We start from the raw sequence: 21,281 nt of genomic DNA on the forward strand, positions 1-21,281 counted from the left end.
CGATTGGTCCCCGGGTTCTAGTGGAGCCCACCTTTAGGTTCAGCCACTAGCTCCGTCTTCTGTTGTGGCAGGGCTGGGGGTGGGGCCAGCACAGAGCGCAACTCCCCTTAGGGTGCTGGCTGCTGTTGGATTGAGGGGTGCCACCATGGGCAGTGAGGTAATGTGATGATGAAAACAAAAAGACAAGAGTTCAGAGGACTGGCCCCTGACCGGGATGCTCTGGATTAGGGGTGGCGGGAGACCTAGGGCCTCTCCCAACCCTACCTTTAGCTGCCTTAGGACCTTCAGCTGTCATTAAACAGTCCGGGCTGCAGGTGTGTGTGAATCACGGCCCTGCACGGCTGCTTCTGGGCTTGCGGCACGTTGTCCTCAGAAGAGGGTGCTTGGGTTGCTCTCGAGACTTTAAACACAGCTGTACCTCCCACCTGAACACCTGTCACCTGGGTGGTCTCCGGAGTCCTGCCCAGCTTGTTAGGAGTCTCTCTCTCTCTCTTTTTTGGGGGGGGGAGCTGAGGAGAAAGATCTGGGAAGGGAAAGGTTATTAGAAAAAAAGAGTAGTCACAAATTAATATGAATTTACTTTAAGACACTGAAGACAGATCTGTCTAGATCTCTATTGAGGCTTGAATATCTCTGCAAGAGTCTTTCAAGGTAGACTACTTTGTGGTTCTGCACAGTTTGCATGCTGCAACCAAATCCTTTTCTCTCCGTGCCTCTCACGATGATAGTCACATCTCTTACTGTCCTTGGGTCTGAGTTTTGTAACTGGACTTCTGTCATCTGTGTCCTGCCGTGGATCTTGCCCGAGGCACCTGCTTGTTGGCATGCAAAGCTGGTCATACAGTCGAGGGAGGACCCTCGCTGAAGGAGCAGAGTCGGGGCTGGCGGCCCTCCACCTGCAGGGGAGTCGGGGGCGGGGGGTGTTTTGCGTCAGCCCAACTCTAGGTCCTTGGTGGCAGACTCTTTGCCATGAAGTTTGCATACTGCCGAGAGTCCAGACTTCCTAACCCATTTCTGTCCGCTGCTCTTTTCTTTAGACTTATTCAGGCCTGTTCTGTGTGGTCATCAATCCTTATAAGAACCTGCCCATCTACTCTGAAGAGATCGTGGAAATGTATAAGGGCAAGAAGAGGCATGAAATGCCCCCCCACATCTATGCTATCACAGACACCGCCTATAGGAGTATGATGCAAGGTGAGTGCCTCGGCCTTCCCCTGCCTTCCCTGGCCTTGCGGACACCTTTGCAGGGCCTCAGTCACATTCAGTGCACGGTGATCTAGGGACTTGATCAGCATTGATGGCCCTTTGGTGGCACAGTGCATCTTGGCAGTCTCTGAGTCACTGTGAGAGAGCCAAGGCAAATGGCTATCAAAGGACATGTTTAAATGTTGAGAGAATGTTCTAGAAGGTTTAAAAACAACAACAACAACAACCCACTTCCTAATTATCACAATTTCTCATTCTTGTAGACTGTCTGTGCTAGTCCTCTTACTTCAGGCCCCTTCTTATGCCACATACTCCTATTCCTCGCTTCTCACATCTCTTTTCTTGCTCCTCCCTCATAGTCTGGAAACGTACTTGGGTTTTTCCCATCTTTAAGAAACAGACACTAGGGATGCCTGGGTGGCTCCGTGGATTAAAGTCTCTGCCTTAGCTCAGGTCATGATCCTGGATCCTGGATCCTGGGATCGAGCCCCGCATCGGGCTGTCTGCTCAGCAGGGAGCCTGCTTCCTCCTCTCTCTCTCTCTGCCTCTCCACCTACTTATGATCTCTGTCTGTCAAATAAATAAATAAAATCTTTAAAAAAAAAAAGAGAGAGAAAGAAACAGACACTAAGTCTCTCCCGGATTCTGTACCCCCTGTGGTTTGTCTTTGCGCCCTCATCACAGTGGAGGTTTGTAGAGGAAGTGTCTGCTCCACAGGCCTCCCTGCCCTTCTCCAGACTGTCTGACAGAGGTTACCCTCCCTTCTGTGTTGCTAAATCCGTGGTACTCACGTGTTCTTATCTTGCCTAACCTATCCCCAGCGTTGGACAATCTTGACCACTCCTTTTGAAAGCCCTTCCTTCCTGTGTGACCCTCTCTCTGGTTCTCTAGATCTCTGCCTACCCCTCTGCCTGGTTCTCTCCTGCCTCTCCCCTGCCCCCACTCATCGGTGCCTCTCAAGGTCTCTCTGCTGGCTCCAGTGTTCCTCTGGATGACAGACCCATCCACTGGAGTGGTTTGACCGGCACATTCCGGCTGAGAACTGGGCCTGTCGCCAGATTGACAGCCCTTTGGCCCTGGCTGCCATTTCTCCAGCCACCCAGCCACTGGAGCTCAGAGCCTGGCTCGCCCTCCACTGTCCGTTCTCATTCTCCCTCCTTTTTACAAGTCCATCAGCACCGTCTGTAGATTTTATCTCTTTTCATATTTCTGATCTCCTTGCTCCTCTCTTAGCCGGTGGCCCTGTCCTCAGTTAGGGCCTCCACAGCTTGTCGCCTGCACTGTCTCTGTGATCTCCTAACCTTCACTCTCAATAGAGCCCTCTCTCTACTTTGAGCAGAGGGTCATCTTCCTAGAATGTAAAGCTGATCACCACCCCCCCCCCCCCCCCCCCCCCCCGCTCCAATTTTGAAATCTTAAAAACATCTCGAAAAGTCTCCTCATGACCCCAGAGATAACCCCTGAACCCACCAGCAGCACACAGGTCCCCCTTGTAATTGGCTTCCCGCCTACCCCTGACTTGGCCGCCACACAGACCTGCTTACATTTCTGTCCCTGGCCTTTCTGTGTCCAGCTGCCTTGCCCGTGCCAGCTGCTTGTGATGCCTGGCAGGTCCCTAATCTCTGTTAAAGACAAAGCTGAAGCATGCCTGCCCTCCAGGGAAGATGTCTGGGCTAGATTTGGTGACACTTTATTTGGCTTAGGTGTTCACAAATTTGTTTTTCTCTCCTAGACATGGACGGGGCCCATGTTGCCTTTAGATTCTCAAGCTCCGCCAGGTGCTTGGCATGTGGTAGCATTTCATGTAATTCCCAGTCAGGTCCAACTCCCAGGCAGGGCTGTATGCTCACAACCACATATAGATAGTGGTTTCTTGAATCTTCATACTCATGTGTGGCTTCTTTCTTTAAACTTTGCAGCGAACCTGGGCAGTGGTGGTCAAGAACCTTGCTGCATTAGCAAACTTTATCCCCCGTGTAGTGGTTTGAAGGGGCGATGAGCGCGGCTGTCCCATATCGTGCCCACAGCGTTGGCGGGAAGGCATTTCGTTGCCAGACTTGATGAGTTATTCAGGACGTACAATTTTGGCCTAGCCTTTGGCTTCTGTTTATGTCTATGAAAATTTCTGGAGGAAGCCAGCCCTTTAGTTTTAAAGTAGGATGTCTGTTTCAGAGTGCTAACTAAAGCAGTCTGGTGGGAGAACTTCTGTGAGATTCCAGAAGAGCCTGAGTCTGTGTCTCTAGAGGCTATGAGTCAGTTTTCTCCTAGCTGTCTTAATTGGCCTGGTGCAAGTTCACCCCGGAGTCTTCCTGAGCTCTGTGCTGCTGAATTAGGGCAGTTCCACCCTTGGATCCTGGATTTGAACTGTTTTTTAGCACGTGGGCTTCTTTCACTTTCAGTAAGCCACAAGTTCTCTGGGGTGAGAACAACCTCATGACATAGAGCGCGGCACCAGCAGTTGGAGCCCTTGGAACTGGACTTCCAGTCTTCCGACAGCCTGCACGTCTCCTTCCTAAAGAGATTTGTCCCATTTTTATCCAACAACAGAAAACTTTGAGAGGCAAAAGCCAGAGCAGTAGGTTGGGGAAGTCGTTGGAAAAAAAGAGAGGGGTCAGCAGAGGGCTGGAGCTTTCCTTTGTGTTGACCAGGAAGTCTCAGCTGGAACCAAATGGCCTTGACAGGAAGTAGGGATCTCCCCAAATTATGAGAGCAAGTAGGCAGATTTTTCCATCTTTTGGAGATTGGGATGGAAATCTGTTGTGGGCCCAGGAAGCCAGAGGTGTTGCTGCTACCTTGGAATGTTCTCTGCAAATGCGGGGTCCCTGTAATTTCTAGCTCTCAGTCCACGAGGCTTTCCCTGCCCTCCACATAATGCTGGATTGCTGCAGCCTGAGCCCCACGGGGACCGACTGAGAACATTTCCCAGTCCCTTCTCATACGCAGCTGACCTGCGCAGCATTTAACAACAGGTTTTTTGTTCTTGGAGCAGAGAGGAAGTTAATTAACAGAAGTTGCTAGTCACGGTAAGAAGGTTCACCAGTAAAGAAAGTTCCAGAGAGGAGCTGTGGTTCTCGCCCTATGTCAGGTGTGGATGGTGCTGTGGTGCCTTGGTGTCTGTGGGGAGTAGGGATGAGCTCCTTAGCACTGACTCTGCGGGAAAATGGGGTTGCTCTCTGCCACTTTCTGACCAGCCTGGTCCTTTTCTGCTTTTTAAACTCAACAGGAACTAGGAAAAAGTTTCCTCCCTGCACCGCCTGTGGCTTATGACATACTAGCCAAATAGGGTAGTTGGTGTCTTTGGGGACTTTTATGAAATGAGCTCTTGGCCTGTTGCTGGGACCTCCCCTTCTTTCATCTCCTAAATGAAGGATTTAGGAGATTTTCATTTGGTTTGTCTGTGAGTCCTGATGCGTTCCCGTTGTCAGTTAGCATTACTAGTGTTCGTTTCCACTTTCAGAAGCAGCCAGTTTGGATGATAGATTATATGGTCACGCTACCTGATTGTCAGACCACACCAGGGTTTCTCACGCTTGGCAGCGATTGACTTTGAGGCCAGAGAATCCTCTCGGGGGAGGGGGCTTGTCCTAGTCCTCATAGGATGCTCAGCAGCAACCTGGCCTCCAGCCTCCAGTTGCCAGCTGCTCCCTCCATTTCCGTGGTGACAACCGGAAATGTCCCCAGACGTTACTACCAGATGTTCCCCCAGAGGTGGGGACTGCCCCTACTTGAGACCCACTGGACTGAGCCCCGCAGATTAGTTTCATGGCGTGTCAACTCCCTGGATCAGTAGTGCCTCTGGCCTGGGTGGCCGAGGATCCGAGACTCATGATGCCAAGGAATGTTGGGAGAGACGAGTGCTGTCTGCCATGGGCACGGGATGGGGCATGGCAGCGTTTGGTGCCCTGGATTATTCTGTGGAACTAGGAGGTAGAAGGTGCCAGAACACCAAGAGGTCTAGTACATGATTCTGGCACCGGAGGCTCTGGCAGACCGGGTGGAGGGATGAGATGTGTTTGTACCCAGATACCTGGGACTGCAGCTACGTAACGAGACCAGCTGCTACCCACACCTGGTGCCCGCTCGGCCGCAGCAGGTGTCCGGTGTCTCGGGAGTTTGGGGGGAAGGCGTGGCCGCTGAGGCCTGGCGTGGCCGGGAAGGTCCTGCTGAGGTTGGATCCTGTGGAAGGGCCGGCAGGTATGTATCAGTGGGTGGTTCTGGGCAGCCTAGATGTGCCCGGCAGTTCTGTTTGTCCTTAGTCTCGATCTTGGGTTTAATTAGAGTTGTCGTGACTTGGTTGGTTCACCCTCCAACCCAGGCCTTTCTGTTTGGTTAATCTGTTGTCCCGGCCATTAATGCGTCTTCCTGCCTCAGGGATTCAGTAAATGCATGTCAAGCTGGCCGCAGTGTGAAGAAGTGGGAACTGGCTGTTGCCCGCCAGGCAGAGGACAAGTGGGGCATGTCCCCGAGCAGGAGCCCCGCGTGGGCTATAGAAGGGGTGACCAGGTTGGGAATGGCATTCCTGGCTTCTTCTGGGGCCTGGCTTTCCGGGGTCTCCCTCTAGGGGTAAGGGTGTATGCGTGTTCTTAGAGGAGAACCAACCCATTAAAGGACCCGGCTTGAGCACAGTCCTCTCTCCAGCGAAAGCAGAAAACCTCCCCTCTGTTGATGAGGTAGAATGACAGGTTTGGGTCACTTGGGGTGACTTCATGGTATTTTAATGAGCTCCCAGGACTTCTGGGGGGAGTAGTGGCAGGGTCTGCCTTCCTTCCAGGCCTCTGCTAATCTGAGAACCATTTAACCCTTTGCTCTGTGCAGGCCCTGACTCTCAGGGGAGGCTGCACAGGCAGCGGCTGGTCACCAGGCAGTTGCTTGGGTCTGGTACGCCTCTGAGGTCTGTTGGTGATGGACTGACCATCGTGGGCCGACAAGGAGTAGAATTCTAATGCTGCCTTTGCATCTGAATGTGATCCTTCTTATTCATGGGCGGAGGGATAGGCCCAGAAATAAATGTCCCTGACTTGTCTAGTGACTGCAGAGTCGGACCCAGAAGCCAGGGTCTCCTGGTGGCCCTGCCAGTCCCCCAGGGGCACTGTTGCTCCTCGCTCTTGGGCTGCTATTTGGAGGATGGCTGGCTGGCAGCTCTCATTCCCTCTTCGCGTTCTCCCTGCCCCTTGCTCCTGTGGAGCTGCTTTCCAAGGCCTTTCTGAGTTAAAAAGCGCCGTATGGGTGAGGCCCCGGGGAAGGGCTTCGAGGGTGCAGTGAAGCATGATTGTGAACATACTCACGGGCCAGGCGGCCGAGGAAGCCGCAGACAGGGTAACTCCCCGGAGCAGGAACGCGTGGCCTGGAGGCTCAGGCTGCAGAGGCCCTACCGCTGGCAGGGAGGTCCTTAGCTGGGCCCCAAGGCCCACCCGGCAAGATCGTGCCCCCTGGAGAGCTCCTGAGGGGCAGGGAAGGGAGCTCAAGGGTTGGGGGGGGAGAGCTGGGTTGGGGGCTGTGGGGTGAGCATGCAGGGCTTTGACTGGTGACACGGTGATGCGGCGCCTCGACGGTAGGTCACTGGCGCCAGTTTGCTGGGCCTCTGTGAGCCTTGGTCTTAGGAATGACTGGTCTTGTGAGCCAGAGCTGTGCGGAGAAGAGTGTGCTGGGTTCGCCCTGGATTTGGGTGGGTGCCTGGCTCTGTCGCGTCCCCCCTGACTGGGGCCACTGTCCCCGAGCCTTCCTTTCCTTGCTGGCCTCCTGGCATAGTGAATCCTACTCAGAGGGTCATTGCAGGGGTGGAGCGAGGCTCGTGCACGGTGCTGGCCTGTAGTGAATAAGGGCGGTCTGGAAGGTGCCCTACGAGTCTGGAAATGCAGCTTCCTGACCAAACCCTGCCCTGCCCTCCCAGGTCAGCCTTCTTCCCGGCGCGCTCCAGTCTGCTGGATGCAGGTGATAACCAGTGCTTCCTGCAGGCGGCTCCTTCCTCTCCTCCTGGAGTAGCCTGGGACACTTGGGGCTCCCGGTGGCAGCACGCACAGGAAATGGCTTGTCATCTGCCTCCCTGCAGCAGCCGCATAGCACTGGGGCGTGTGTGGGCAGATGCGGTCTCCAACTTGTCCCATCTCGTCCATGGCCCATGGGCCGCAGGAATCCAGGGGCTGACCTGGCTTTGGTGGGGCTTCAGGAAAACGTCGTGCCCTCGGGAGGTGGCCTTCTGGCGCCACTGAAGGGGTCCTCTGTCCATGTGGTCGGGACCTGGGATGGGGGTTGCACTATGACCCACAGCCCCGGGCCCAGTGGAGCCAATCCCGGGAAGCTGCTTGCTTGGGGGCCCCCCAAGGAAAGCCCTGTCCTCAGAATGAGGCTGCTTAATTATAACGTATTCCCGTCTGTTGGTCTCATGTCGGTAAAATCTTTCTAGAAGAAGAATCAGTGGCTCATGGATCCTTTTCAAGGATTCAGCTTTATTTAGGCTTACTTTTCTGTTCGGTGTTTAATTCAACCCAGTAGGCCTGCTGTGCTCTGCTCCGAGCCACCTAAAGTGGCGGACAAGAATAAAGTGCCCTCCTGGAGCCCTGAAATTTTGAGGGTGGTTGAAAACATGGCTCTGTGTCTCTGTGCGCCTCCCCTCTGAGGCCCCCCCAACCCCAACCAACCAAAAGTCACCTGCAGAGTCTGTAACGGCAGCAACGAGCTGTGCGTGTACCCTCCCTGGGCATGTACCCTCCCTGGGCGTGTACCCTCCCTGGGCGTGTTCCCCGCTGCCTGTGGACGCCGCTCACCAGCCGTTTTTCCTGTTCTCTTGCGTTCTGGCTCCGAGACTCCCAACAGAGCCTTGTGCCAGGAGGTCAGGACTGAACGTTGGTGTACTCAAGAGAAAAGGGTTGCTTTCCTTCTCCCGGCTGATTGCTGGAATTAAGCTGTCAGATGAGAACAAGACTGATGTTCTAAAACTAAAGAGAAGAGAGCTGAAGTCTGCAGGTGTGAAAGGCAGGATTCTCTAAGTGGCTTCTGTAAAATTCCTTCGGTCTTGACCAAGGCTTGTTGGCCCAGAGTCCACCTTTGCAGTAAACTCAGAGGATCCTTGGTGTTCTGTTGGCTGACAGCCCGTGCTGACCAGGGTCCAAGGTGTCTTTCCAGCCAGGCTTTGTGACTTGATGAAGATCTGTTCTCTGCCCTGAGCTGGTGGGCAAATACAGTAGGGCCAAGGTCTAAGCTGAAAGCCAAGGGCAGAGATCGTGTCCCAGGAGCAAAGCCTGGCCTAACAGTTACCAACATGCTTTTTGCTGTGTTGGGTGGCCCCTTCTCCAGGCGACTGGAGCCAGTGGCTTCTTGAGGAAGCATCTCCTGGTGCCATTGCTGTTCATCTCCTGGCAGGGATTTTCCTGCATTCCTGTTTAAGAGCAAGGCAGGCTGACCTCCCAGTGTCCTGGCGGCATTTACTGTGGGCTGTCAGCACTCACTCGTGACTTTTGAATTTCCCTCCACCCTGACCAGCCTGTCAGAGCTGTCTGCAGCAGCCCCACCCAAGGACCAGCCCCGCCCAAGGACGAGGTGTCTGAGTAGCCCGCAGTGGTTTCTGGAGGGTCTGCCTGTGCCCTGGGAGCTCACCTGTGTGAGCGGCGGCATGCATTTTAGCCTAGAGAGGGCCGGTTTGGGGCCTCGCCTGCCCTTTGCCATAATGAGAGTTAAGTGCCATCCCTGGGGCTTCTAATTATCGAGGGTGCCTGATGGGGGAGGCGCCCGTTCTCGGCCTCCTGCAGTGAGAGCCGTGGGCCTCCTCAGCGGGGTTCAGACACGGCCTCACCTGTTGGGGGGGTTGTGGGAGGAGACACAGGGTCAAGGCTGGCTGCTTGCTGGTTGGGGAGGCTGCTGATCTGGCACCTCCCTGGTCTGGGGCCAACTTTGTGCCACAGAAAGAACAGAGCCAGCAACCACACAGTGTGCTTGGGAGCCACTGGCGGGTTGGGTGGCCCGGTGGGCGGGCTGCCTGAGGCCCCGGGACACTGGGGGCCCTGAGCCTGTGCTGACACGGGGCTTCAGTCCACCTGCTTTCTCACCCCTCGACTTGCCTCCCAAGCACCTGTAACCCACGCTCGTGAAGGGGGCTGGCCTTGGGGAAAGCCCTGCATGAGTTTGCAGGGCCCCCAGAACACTTCCTGAGAGAGTGGCCGGCTCCTTCTCCACAGCACCAGAGCAGGCCTGCTGGTGGCCCGGGGCCTTCCCAGCTCCAGATTCTGAGCTTGAACTCACAGGTCTCTCCACATTTCAAACTTGGTGAAAGGCTTTTGCATTTTGGCCCACAAGACCCTGACACTTGTGGGGGTCTGAAGAGAACTAACCCCCGGAGTCTAGGAATGGGCCCTGGGCAGCCCGATGCTTCCTGTGCGAGGCGACGGGGAGCAGGGTTCACACAGTGAGTGACCCCAGGGTGGTGGAAGGTTGAGGCCTGTGTGTCATGGGTCACCCCACATGGGTGAGTCATCCAACCTGAACCTGCCATTGGCTTTGCTTTTTTCTTGGCCCATGTCCATTGCTCAAAAGGCATGGTTGACCTGAAGAGGGGTCCTGGGGGCAGGGTGCTATTCCAGGTGTGACCCCAAGAGCAGCCTCTCAGGAACCCCAGGAGGCCTTATCTCAGTGAGCATTTGATGAGTCAGTCCTAGCAGCGGCTGGTGGTGGACCAGGCCCAGTCTCTTCCTTCTGTACTTCCTGTCGGGGCTGATGTCACCACCCTGCAAGCCTTGTGGCCTTTTATGGACAAGAATTGGCAGCTCCTCTTGCTGAGGAAGTGAGCGATAAATAAAGCCCTTAGCGTAAGTCTCTACCTGGGGTGAGATACCTGGGGTCGGGTTTCCCCTCCTCATACCTGAGCTGGCCTTCCGGAGCTGGCTGGAGTCACGTGTCTGCATTGGATGTGTGTATCAGTTCTGAAAGTCTTGGGGCATTTGGGGTTTAAAATAAAAACAGAAGAGGGGATGGCCTCATCACTGAAGATGTAACTTAAAACCTTTTTGTTGTTCTGTGAAGGGTGCACAGTGGAGAACTCTGGAGGTGCAAAGGGCCTGGGGTTGTTAAGGACAGTGTTTTCAGGGGCCTGTGCTGTACCATGTGCTTCAGGCCCTGATGTCTTTCAGTCCTTGGAGCAGCTCTGCTGGTGAGGCCCTGGCCTCTGATTCTGAGAGGTCACGGGGCCAGTCATCTCCAAGGGGAGTACAGAGCGGAAATCAGAACCCTGGCCCCTTCCTTCTGTCACCGCTCCAAACCCCTGGACAGTGGTCATCTGAAGTGTGCTCTGACGAGCCCTGTCTCCACCACCCAGGCAGCTCTGGTATTTGTCTTCTGTTATCTGAGGGAAGGCTGCTGCTTCCAGTGAAAAACCATGATAAAGAGATTCATAGGCCTCTCTCTACCCAACTCCCACCAAGTTAGGGACGGGGAAGGCGGGGACTCAGGGACTGCAGTCAGGCTGATGCCTTCATCCCTGCAAAGAGCCTGTTTCCCAGAACTGGATTGTCTCTGCTGGGTGCACTCCCATGGTTCTGGACCATGGGGTTCCTGTTTAGCTGGCTCTCTCCTGGTGTGCTGGAAGGAAGGGGCTTTTCAAATAAGCTTTCAGTCCTTATAGGCCCAAATAAGGACTTCAGTCAGAACAGAGCGGGCTGAACTCTGGCGTGTCTGTGTGTGCAGCAAGGTGACTGTGTGAGGAAGGCTGAGGGAGGGTCCCTGCTGGAATGCAGTGGGGGTGTGGCAGAGTAAACTGAGTCAGGCAGAAACCTACCTGGTTGCTGAGAATTTTAACCATCCCAGTACCTAGAACAGATGCTTCTGAGCTCAGGGACAAATCCAGAAGTGCTGGGAGAAGACACACACGCGAACCAGGGACAGTGCCTGCCTTGTCTGCTGCCTTGGGTTACTGTGAGCCACAGGGTAACAGGCCCAGACCCACTGTAAGAATTGGGAAGACCTTTCCAGACTTACGGGGTCACGGTGTTCTTCACTGCAGGCAGGTAGAATTGGGGTACCAGGTGGTCAAGAGCTGAGGAAATGAGAGGGGCCTCCATCGGTTTTCCTCTGCAGAAATATTTGCCCAGAAGAGTATTCTGGTGTAAAATGCAAGTATGGGCGTGTTCCCTTGGAGTCTGTGCTGACCCTGGTGCTTCAGGGATTGGAGGTGAAAGGTCAGGAGAGGAAGGACTGGATGGAGCGGATGGAGGTTGCATAGAGTTTGGGGCTAGGATTGGAAATGGAAGTGTGTGCAGGCCTCTGTGTGTGTACTCACGCACACAGCTGTATGTGCGACTGTGTGCGTGCCCAGAGACGTGTGTCTGTGCATGCGTGTGCATGCTCACATCTGTGTACATGTACTTGTGTGCATCTGTGTCCATGCATGTACGTGTATCTCTGCATGGCCACGTGTATCCCACGCAGCTTGTCCGTCTGTGTGCATGTGTCTGCACACGTGCGCCTGTGCACGCGTGCCCCCCCGTGTGTGTGTGTGTGTGTGTGTGTTTGTGGGCTCTGCTGCTTCCTGTTGTTCAGCAATCCAGCATCTGACTCCTCCTCACACAATTAGAGGAATTCCAGCCATCCCAGGGACGGGGCCTGGACAGCCCTGGGAAAACGGTTCCTTCTGGAAGGGATGGGAATGTTTCCTTTTATGGTAGCGTCGGCTGCTGCTGCCTTAGGCTTGCCAGCACGCGCAGGTACATTCTTGCCCGCTTGTGGAGCGGTGACTAAACGTGCCCGCAGCTGGGGCCGGCCCAAGAGGAGGGGCGGGGGGGGGCGGGGGCCGGGGATCACAGCCCTGCTCGCTTCAGACCTTGCTGGTCGCCACACTGACTGTGGGGGGCAAGCGATGGAAACGGCCCTGTCTTCCCCAGCCCTGTACCCCCAGCGCCTCCCAGTGCCATCTGTCTGAGGAGAGTCAGTGGGGGTTCCTCCCGCCCCCGCGCAGGGTCTTGAAGGATATTGCTTTGTGGGAAGGTTGAGAGGCCAGTGGGCAGCGGGGTTGCTGACCGGGGCCTGCTCTGAGCAGGTCCGCGGTGGTGCCCCGGGTGTGGGGTGTGTGCACGGAGGTGCCTGGCTGAGTTCCCTTGCACAGCTGTCCCCCCGCCCCCAGTTGAGTTCTTTGGGGGCTAGAGGGAGGGCTGCTGAGGAGGGCGGGGGCAGCTACGCTCATGCGGAGTGTGAGGCTTGCTTTTGCCTCTTTTTGTCCGGATGTCCTCTTTCCCTCCAGAGTGACCCGGAGTCAGGGGAAGAGAGATGGTGGCAAATGCCCTGCCCTGCGAGCTCGCAGAGAGGGGCACGTTGGAGGCCCTCCCGGTGAAGGGGCAGATGACCTAGATGAGGGGTGTCTGTCGGTGTTGAACAGTAAATCCTCTCTCGAGGCCCTGCGCACAGGAAGCCATGAGTCCCTCCCCATTGCCCCATGCTGCGGGGCCCTGGCCGGCCGGCGGCAGCCAGTGAGCATGTCCTTCAGATCACCAGCGTTCTGTGCGGTGCCGCCGCGGAAAACGGGCTGATCCTCCTCCGCTACTCCTCTGCTAGTACTCTTCTGTTACCGCTCGACTAGTAGGGCTCTGTTACTCCTATTCTAGTAGTCCTCTGTTACTGCTTGACTAGTAGTCTTCTATTACTCCTCAGCTAGTACTCCTCCATTATTCCTCAGCTAGTACTCTTCTGTTACTCCTCAGCTAGTAGTCCTCTGTTACTCTCCCACTGGTAGTCCTCTACTCCTTGCCTAGTACTCCTCTATTACTGCTCGACTAGTACTCCTGTTACTGCTTGACTAGTAGTCTTTTATTATTCCTTGCTTAGTACTCCTCTGTTACTCCTCAGCTAGAACTCCATTAGCTAGTAGTCCTCTACTGCTGATTGACTAGTACTCTATTACTGCTCGACTAGTAGTTCTCTATTACTCTTTGCCTAGTGCTGCTCCATTATTGGTAGTCCCATATTAATGCTCGACTGGTAGTCCTCAGCTAGTACTCCTCTGTTAGTCCTTGACTAGTATCCCACTGCCCTGGCAGTCCCACCACCACCCAGCATGGTGACTTTACAATAGACAACTAAATAGCAGCCATTTGTGGAATTCATTCTCTTGACTTGCCAGGCCCACTTCATCTGTTATTTCTGGTTTCTGAGCTAATCCTGCCAGGGAACCAGTAGCATATTTATTTTATGGATAAGGATACCCAGAGTTGGGATTGAAATAACCTCACCATGGGACTCCTGGGTGGCTCGGTCAGGTGGGCGTCTGCCTTCGGCTCGGGTCCTGGGATCGAGTCCTGCATGCAGGTCCTTGCTCAGCGGGGAGCCTGCTTCTCCATCTCGGCCTGCCGTTTACCGTGCTTGTTCTTGCTCGCGTTCTCTCTCTCTCTCTCTCTCCCTCTCTGACAAATAAAGTCTTTGGGGTGGCGGGGAGGAAGCGCCTCCCTGCAGCTCAGATGTTAGTAAGTAGCCTGGTCCTGGGTTTGGCTGGTTTGACCTCAGGGAGTTGTGGGTATTACACGGGGGAGGGTGAAGAGGGTGAAAGTGAGTTTGTCTTCGCAGTTACTGCTTGAAAGCGGGCCTCCCGCGTTCACCCAGGTCCGCTCACACATCTGCGGGCATCTCCGTCAGCCTTAGCTTTCCGAAGCGTGGATGCTGCCATTCTTCCAGCGCGAGGGGACTGCGTTGTTTGTGTCGGTCCTTGCCGACAGGGTCACAGCTGGAGACTGTTGCCGAAGGTTCCTGACAGCCAGGCCTCGAGACCCAAGTTGTCACGGAGACTGGTCAGAGGCTGTGGCGCTGACAGGCTTCTGTTCCTCCCCAGACGGGCGGCATGGAGCACCCCCCACCTACCAGATGCCACACGGGGCCTCTCCCCGCCACAGGGGTCCTGGGGCTCCAGGAACCCGGGCCTACACACGTCGCGGTGGTGGCGGCGGCAGTGCGGGACCCCGGGGCTGTCCTGCGGCAAGGCCAGCCCTGTCTGCTCAGCCCTCACCAGCCACTGAGCCAGCGTCCCTTGTTTACACAGGGACGGACGGTGTTTCCCGCACCCGCACGGGCCTTCTCTCTGTCAGCCCGCACCCCGTGTTCCGAGCATCAGGGCAGGTTCCCCTCAGCCCCTGCAGACTCTTGGGGAGCTTTCCCCAAGGTGGTCTCCCAGGGGCGGGGCAGGCCACCAGGGTGGGCAGTCTGAGCTCCGGGCACCTGTGCCTGTCCCTTGTCCAGCAAGGCCCTGGGTCGGTGTGGGCGGCTGGTGTGTGCGGGGCCCCCGCGAGGGCAGCAGGCCGGGGTTTCTGCTCCTGTGAAACGGGCAGCTTTTCAGAAGCCCGATGGGGAGGCTTCTGCCTCGAGCAGAAGTTAACCTGGATGTTTCCTTTGTTTCAGACCGAGAGGACCAGTCCATTCTGTGCACGTAAGTGTTTCTGTCTGGGGAGTGGGGCTCGTGTCACCCCAGTGTCTTCTGTCTCGGAGGTCTCCTCCCGAAACCCGGGCTGGCAGAGAATATTCCTAGTCCAGCCCCACCCTTCCCCAAGGGATGGGCCCTAAGGGAGTAGGTTAGCTGCTGGCAGCCCCATGGCCCGGGGAAGCTTTATTTTAGGCCAAAGACTGACTCGCCCTCTTCAGAGAAGCCTGTGTAGAGTGTGGGGAGGTTCGTAACAGAGAGGGACATGAGTCCTCAACAAAGCAGGGTTGGGAACGGATTGGCCCCTCCAGAGCTCGTTCCTTTTGGCTTGGAAGGGTGGCTTTCTCAACCTGCTCTGCTGTAGGCACCGGGGCTGCTCGCCTGGGTCCTCTGAACTTAACAAGGAGATAAATAAGCCCCGTTGCCTGCTGGGGGACTTGATGGTACAGAACATTCCTCCAAGTGGTTTCGAAGGGACATGCATAAGTGCCTTTGACCTCTGAGTCAACAGCTGCCTAAAACTGATGCTGGAGACTTTTGGACACAAAGGCTGCCAAGTGACCAGGGCAGGCAGTGTGTACGAATGTCCTGCTTGCTCTCCGGCCTCCAGAGAGCCATGGGAAGCAGCCAGAGTGAGGATTCTGGAGCTTAGCACTTACCTGCATCTTCCCGTTTTCTGCCACTAGGGTTGGGTCCCTCATTGACACCCAACTGAGTTGGGGGCGGTGGAGGGTGCGTTGGGAATGGGATGGACTTCAGGGATTTGGCCATTTCTCCCCTGAGAACTTTCTTGCTTCTCTTGGCAGGGGTGAGTCTGGAGCCGGCAAGACAGAGAACACCAAGAAGGTCATTCAGTATCTGGCTCACGTGGCCTCCTCACACAAGAGCAAGAAGGACCAGGTGAGTGCGGGCCGTCTCCTCCCACGGAAGCACCTGATCTTCCCAAGGAAGAGCCTTTAGTGATCCGTGGTTTGGAGCATTTCGGGGATCGGAGCAGAGGCCGGACCCACTCTCGTGGCGGCTGCAGCTTGGCCATCCCAGGAGTGGGCCCGGTGGTAGCCAGTCCGCTTCTCCCCCAGCCTCCTAACTTTCCGAGTTGCTGTGGAAACGGGAGACCACAGGGTTTTGCAAAGCCAATGCTCCTCGTGTCGGCAGCTAATGGCTGTTGGGCCTCCGCCCCTGAGGTCGGAAGAGAGATGCCAAAATTTGGTTCTCAAGTTGATGGAGACCTGCAGCCTCTCGGGCAGGCCTGCTTTTGAGTCCCCGCCGCTTTTCCCCGCTGTTGAGATGCCTCTGGGTGGACAGTCCCCCAGGGAAGAGAGGAAGGGCAACCGGCAAGTCATCTCACTTCCCTTTTTTTCCCCCTTCCTCTTGATGGATTTTGGTCGAACTCAGCAGTGTCCTCGCTAGGTGAGCCTTGCACGTTTACTGCACGTTCTGCACCGGGAATGCGTGTTCTGCCCATCGTGTGCCCTTGGATTATGTATTTTTTTTTTTTTTCTGAGCAGCTTTTCACTCCACACCATTGTCACTTTCTGCAGCTAGACCTGTTCTCTTAGGCTCGGCTCACTGACTGTCTTGGGAGAAGGGGCGGGGTGTGACACACGGTGACCTCTTGTGCACTCTCAAATGTCTGCTCCTGCAGAGCGGGGGTACGGGGCTGCGTCTCCGAAGCTCTTCTCACAAACGGTGGCTGGGCCCCGAGCTCTCCCGTGAGCACGGCAGCCGTGAGGCTCCATGCCGAGCCCTGACTGAGGCGCAGTGGAATGGGCATCCGCTCCCCCAGAGCCCCGCGCCTTTGGCGTCCGGACCAGATGGGGATGGCTGGCCCCCCACTGCCGCCCCTGTGCCGGTCAGGAGCCACGCCTGGAAGGCCCCCCACATTGGAGCTTCCCCGGGTTGGGGGTGATCCCGTCTTCAGCATGCCCGTGTGGTGCTCTCTCTCTCTCTCTCTCTCAAGCACACACTCTTAAGCTTCCTTGTGCAATCTAAGTGCCCAAGGTGTCCCCTCAAGCCATCGGGGGGACCTGCGCCGTGTCCGTGGCTCCCCATTACTGGGGAGTTGTGTGCAGCGTGTGTCAGTAAGTAGTGGTGTGTGTCCCTTTGCATGCAGACCTGGGGTGTGTCCTGCAGAAATGTCCTAATGAGTACAGTCTTCTGGAATCGCACCAAAAGTAACTTTTCATGTGCCAGACTTCTCAAGACATTCTGAATCTTTTTCTGTGGGGCCTCAGGAGTTATATTTAGAAACTAATAAAGTTTTTCTCGCTCCTTCTCTCCAACCCCCATTTTCCATTCTTAAACACAGAACTGTGAGGTTGGGAGTCCTCTAGCTGTGGTTTCCCGTCTCTGAATTTACAGTAAAATCCAGCTTCCAGCTATTTGTTGAATGCGTAGTATGAGCCTGGGTCTCTGGAGGGTGACCTTGGAGTCCCTACCCTGGAGGATGGGAGACAGAGCAAGAACAGAGACCCATGTGCCTAAGCTGCAGGGCCGGGGCACTCTGCTCAGAGACGACATGTGCTGGGGGTGGGGTGATAAGTGATAGCTTGTCACATCCTATGTCTCAGGTCGTAGTGCGTGACGGGCACTCTGTCCCTGGCTGGAGAGACTGAATGGGTTGCCTCTGGCTTCCGATTATTGCTCAGGCCCTCCGTTGTAAAAGCCACAGACAGTTGGGTTGATTGCCTTGCTCAAAGCCGTACAGTGATTTTCCATACGCAGCTGGGGCATGAGATGCTTGAACTTGGTTTATGGCTCTTGTGTTCTGGAGCCTGTCACAGCATACAGTGGGCCAGAGCTGTCCCTTGCAGTGACTCGGTCACTTGTCCCAGGACTGCCCCCTGGAATGTCCCAGACTTCACCCAGGCTGGTAAGGTGCAGCTTGGGGAAGGGACTTTCCAGTTAGACCTCCATAGCCTGAGCAGTGACCTTTGGCCCCTCCTCCTCTTTCTCCCTCTGTTTTTTATACACTAGTTGGAAGCCCTGGCAGAAACACCACCCAGTGAAGCCCTTCAGAATCCATATGGGTGATTCCAAATCTTAGAGCAGTATAGACTACCAGCAGGACCTCCTCCTGTCATTGTATGCAAATACTGCTGAAAAATAGAGGTCTTTTCTGTGCCCAGGTGTGGGTCAGTAAAGAAGAGCCCAGACGTTAGCCCTCCCCGTTGTGTGCATGGAGCCTGGCTCTGGCCTCCAGAGCGGCTGTTCCCTACTTGGCCCGGCGGCCCATGTTCCACAGCAACAGCGTGCGGTCCCAAAACAGAGACCTCAGCTTTGCTTCCAAGTCGGGGCTGGCGGCGGCGAGCTCTGGTGGGGACCACGCTCCCATCCATCCACGGAAACAGGAATGGGAGTGGCTCAGCCAGCTTGGCAGCCTAGCCTGTGCTTTGAGAGGAACGTTCTAGTGGGTGGGGGAGCAGTGCTCATCCAAACCTGGCTTCGCAGGCCCCTCCCAGCCCATTTGGGGCGTTGGGGTTGGGGGCACGTCCTGGGACTGCTGGTGCCAAGCACACACGAATGGTGTGTCCAGTGGCTTCGACCCCTGCCCCTCTATGTGGCTCTGCTGACCTTCCTTTACTCATCTCTGTGGCGTGAAAACAGAAGGCTCCCGAGCCCTTGGGGGGAGCCCCAGCCAAGGATGGCTGTTGGAGGAAGAGGGCCTCCTCGGGCCCCTTCCCGCCTCTGGTGGGCTTCCAGCGCTGGCTCGGGGTTCTGCAGACGCGCCTTCTCTGCAGCAGGTGTGCCCGAACCTCACGACTCTCCTGGGAGCTCCTGCTACTACCAGTTTTCCCTTTCATCACTCACAGGCAGCCGTTCCCGGAAAATCCTGGCTTGAGTCCAGCCTCGCTAATAGATACAAAAGCCGGCCTGGCCCCGTGTGATGTTCTTTCCCCCTAGAGAGAGCCCAGGTAGTAAGGTGAATGAGAGCCGAATTCTTCTCGGCCAGTGTCAGTTATTACCTGGTCTGCTCAGAAGGTGATGGCCGCTTCCAGAATTGATGGAACCCAACAGGGTTCCATGCAGGGCTGCGGCGGGGCGGGAGATGTGGCGGTGACGGATAGGTGCGAGTCAGTACCTGCTTTGCGGATTGAGTGCTGGGTGACCTCGGGTAAATCATGTCTGCTCCCTTGACCTGCGTTTTCTCTTTTGTGAAATGGGGCCACCCGGTTTTGCCTAACCTGAGACTCAGGAGGACCCAAGGTTAAGAAGGCCTAAGGGGGTGTTTTGTCATCCGCTGCGTCCCATGAGACCACAGGTAGAGTTCATCAGTGTTCTTGATAAGCAGTTTGGGACCCAGCGTGGGCCTTGTTGACCCCCAGCTCAGACACCTGACATGCCGGCTGCTGGCTTGGGGTTGGCGGGACAGGGTCCAGCGAGGAAAATGCAGTGTGTGTTAGGACACAGATGAAATGAGTTCGTATCTCCTTGTCCTGTGAAAAGGAAAAAAAATGTTGTTGGGTCTCAGGTGGGGCTTAGAGACACGGAGGGCAGAGAGAAGCCCTTGTACCTAGAGGGTGGGGACTCTGTCCCTGAGAAATGGCGCCTCTCCTTGGTTCTCAGTGCTGCTTCCCAAGGTGTCCTCCACAGTTGGTCTGGGCTGTTGTCCCAGGCTCTTGACAGCGGGGAGAGCCACCCACCTTCCCTTTCTAGGGACATAGGTTGGGCGGTCCTGGGAAGTAAGTCCGAACCATTGAAGGTTTCCAAAGGCCTGGTGGGAAGGTTGCTCCCGAGTGACACGGGCCAGGCCAAGGCTGGCGTGGCCAGAGCCCGTCTGGAAGCTTCCGTTCCTGGCACCATGGGCGTGTCGACATGGCTCTGCCGCTGTCCTCCGCTGCCTGGCGGAGCAGGTTTGGCAGCCCAAGCTGCTGCGCGACCTTCACTGCCCCTCCGGGTTCCCTTCTAGGGCGAGTTGGAGCGGCAGCTGCTGCAAGCCAACCCCATCCTGGAGGCCTTCGGGAATGCCAAGACGGTGAAGAATGACAACTCCTCACGATTTGTGAGTAGTGGTGTCCAGCTTGCGGGGCCTGGGCTCCCATCCAGAGCTCGGTGCATGTCACCTTGTGGCCTGTTGCCCTCCAGTTGGTGTAGCTCTGCATACGTGGCTTCTTCAGCCCGGTGGCAGAAGGCCAGTGGGGGAGAGTAGGGGATTACCTGCTGGTCCCACCAGTTGTCCCTGTAGCCCACAGCCCGTTAGAAGCTGGGGCCGGCTCAAGGAGTGGGGGACACTCGTCTGCCTCAGTGAAGGGGCGTGGGCGCCTCTCGACGGAGTCCTGGCCCTCTGAGTCCGGAGTACTCAGGCAGTGTGGGCACAGGGCCCCTGGCCTCCCAAGTGGGCAGTCTCTTGCTTTTGTCCCTTAGGCTGTAGGTGGGGGGCCTCTGATCACTTCCTCTGCCTTCCTTAGGGCAAATTCATTCGCATCAACTTTGATGTCAATGGCTATATCGTTGGAGCCAACATTGAGACTTGTATCCTTGGTTAATTGCAGCCGGGGTCCGGGCGGGAGGAGACGAGTCGCTGGTGGACAGCAGCTGCTTCGGCAGCTACCCCTTATTATGGGCCTTTTGGGGCGCCTCACCTATAGTGTTGGGAGGAGTGCTGTGAGCAGCTCATTGAACCCCGGACCCTGAACTTGGGTGGTTCTTTAGTAGCCAGACAAAGTTGAGTCTTGAAAAGAATGGGATGACAAAGACCGTCCAGTGTGGTTCCTGGAGGGGTGGAGTCTGAGCAGGTGGTACTCGATTTCTCCCTGGCATGGGCATTCCAGCCTTGCTGGCGACAGTGTCCTGTTCTCCATCCCTGTGTGAGAGGGGGCTCCTCAAAGACAGGGCTGTGAGTGTGAGATCTGCTGCTCAACAGGCCGTACCCCTCAAAGGAGAGAGCCAGGTAGTTGGTTTTATTTTGCCATTTGCCACCTGCTCAGGTTCAGTTGCTTTTGGCCAGGATAGGGAAAGTGCCTTCTCTGCTGCATGCACAGTTCCTTAATGTTTGCAAAGATCTCTTGGAGAAGTCGCGTGCCATCCGCCAAGCCAAGGAGGAGCGGACCTTCCACATCTTCTACTACCTCCTGTCCGGGGCTGGAGAGCATCTCAAGAGTGAGTAGTGGGCCCAGTGGCCTGGCCTGTGGGCTGCCGGCCCCTGTCAGGCTGCACCTTCCAGGTGGGGAATGGAAACATCACCTCGCAAGGCCTTGGCCTTCTGTTCTAACCATGCCAGAGAAACGCCAGGGCAGTTGAGTCTGGCTCTGTGAGTCACCGGGCCCCGGCGCTTTCCGAGGCTCTGTGGAGGGCAGTCTCACATGCTAAGGGGAAAACATTCCTGGCTACTCTGCAGTTCTGGGCCGTCTCAGGCCTTGAGGGCTGCTTCCCATTGTCCCACACTTTGGCAGTCACAGTGCAGCCTAGAGCACTGGATATGGCACCTCCCCGACCTGCATTTGCCCTCCATCCCTCTCAGCCGACCTCCTGTTGGAGCCGTACAACAAATACCGCTTCCTGTCCAATGGGCACGTCACCATCCCCGGGCAGCAGGACAAGGACATGTTCCAGGAGACCATGGAGGCCATGAGGATTATGGGCATCCCCGAAGAGGAACAAATGGGTACAGAACTGGGCCTCCTGTGGCTGAAGGAGGGGAGGCGGGGGGCTGCTCATCACACACCCTTGGAGGCGTTGGGAGGCCTGGGGAGAG

General features: G+C 56.0%; 1 protein-coding gene across 1 annotated transcript in view; it reads left to right on the forward strand.

The window, feature by feature from the left end:
• The window catches only part of MYH9 (myosin heavy chain 9), an 88,546-nt gene that overhangs the window by 32,720 nt on the left and 34,545 nt on the right, over positions 1 to 21,281 (forward strand). The window contains exons 3-9 of the mRNA XM_059402106.1: positions 1,038 to 1,194; positions 14,569 to 14,596; positions 15,394 to 15,487; positions 19,497 to 19,589; positions 19,996 to 20,059; positions 20,588 to 20,686; positions 21,048 to 21,191. Coding sequence (XP_059258089.1) covers positions 1,038 to 1,194; positions 14,569 to 14,596; positions 15,394 to 15,487; positions 19,497 to 19,589; positions 19,996 to 20,059; positions 20,588 to 20,686; positions 21,048 to 21,191 — 679 coding nt within the window. The remainder of the gene's footprint in view (positions 1 to 1,037; positions 1,195 to 14,568; positions 14,597 to 15,393; positions 15,488 to 19,496; positions 19,590 to 19,995; positions 20,060 to 20,587; positions 20,687 to 21,047; positions 21,192 to 21,281) is intronic.

The sequence above is a fragment of the Mustela nigripes genome, chromosome 6 (genome assembly GCF_022355385.1).
Source record: "Mustela nigripes isolate SB6536 chromosome 6, MUSNIG.SB6536, whole genome shotgun sequence".
NCBI classification, from domain to species: Eukaryota; Metazoa; Chordata; class Mammalia; order Carnivora; family Mustelidae; genus Mustela; species Mustela nigripes.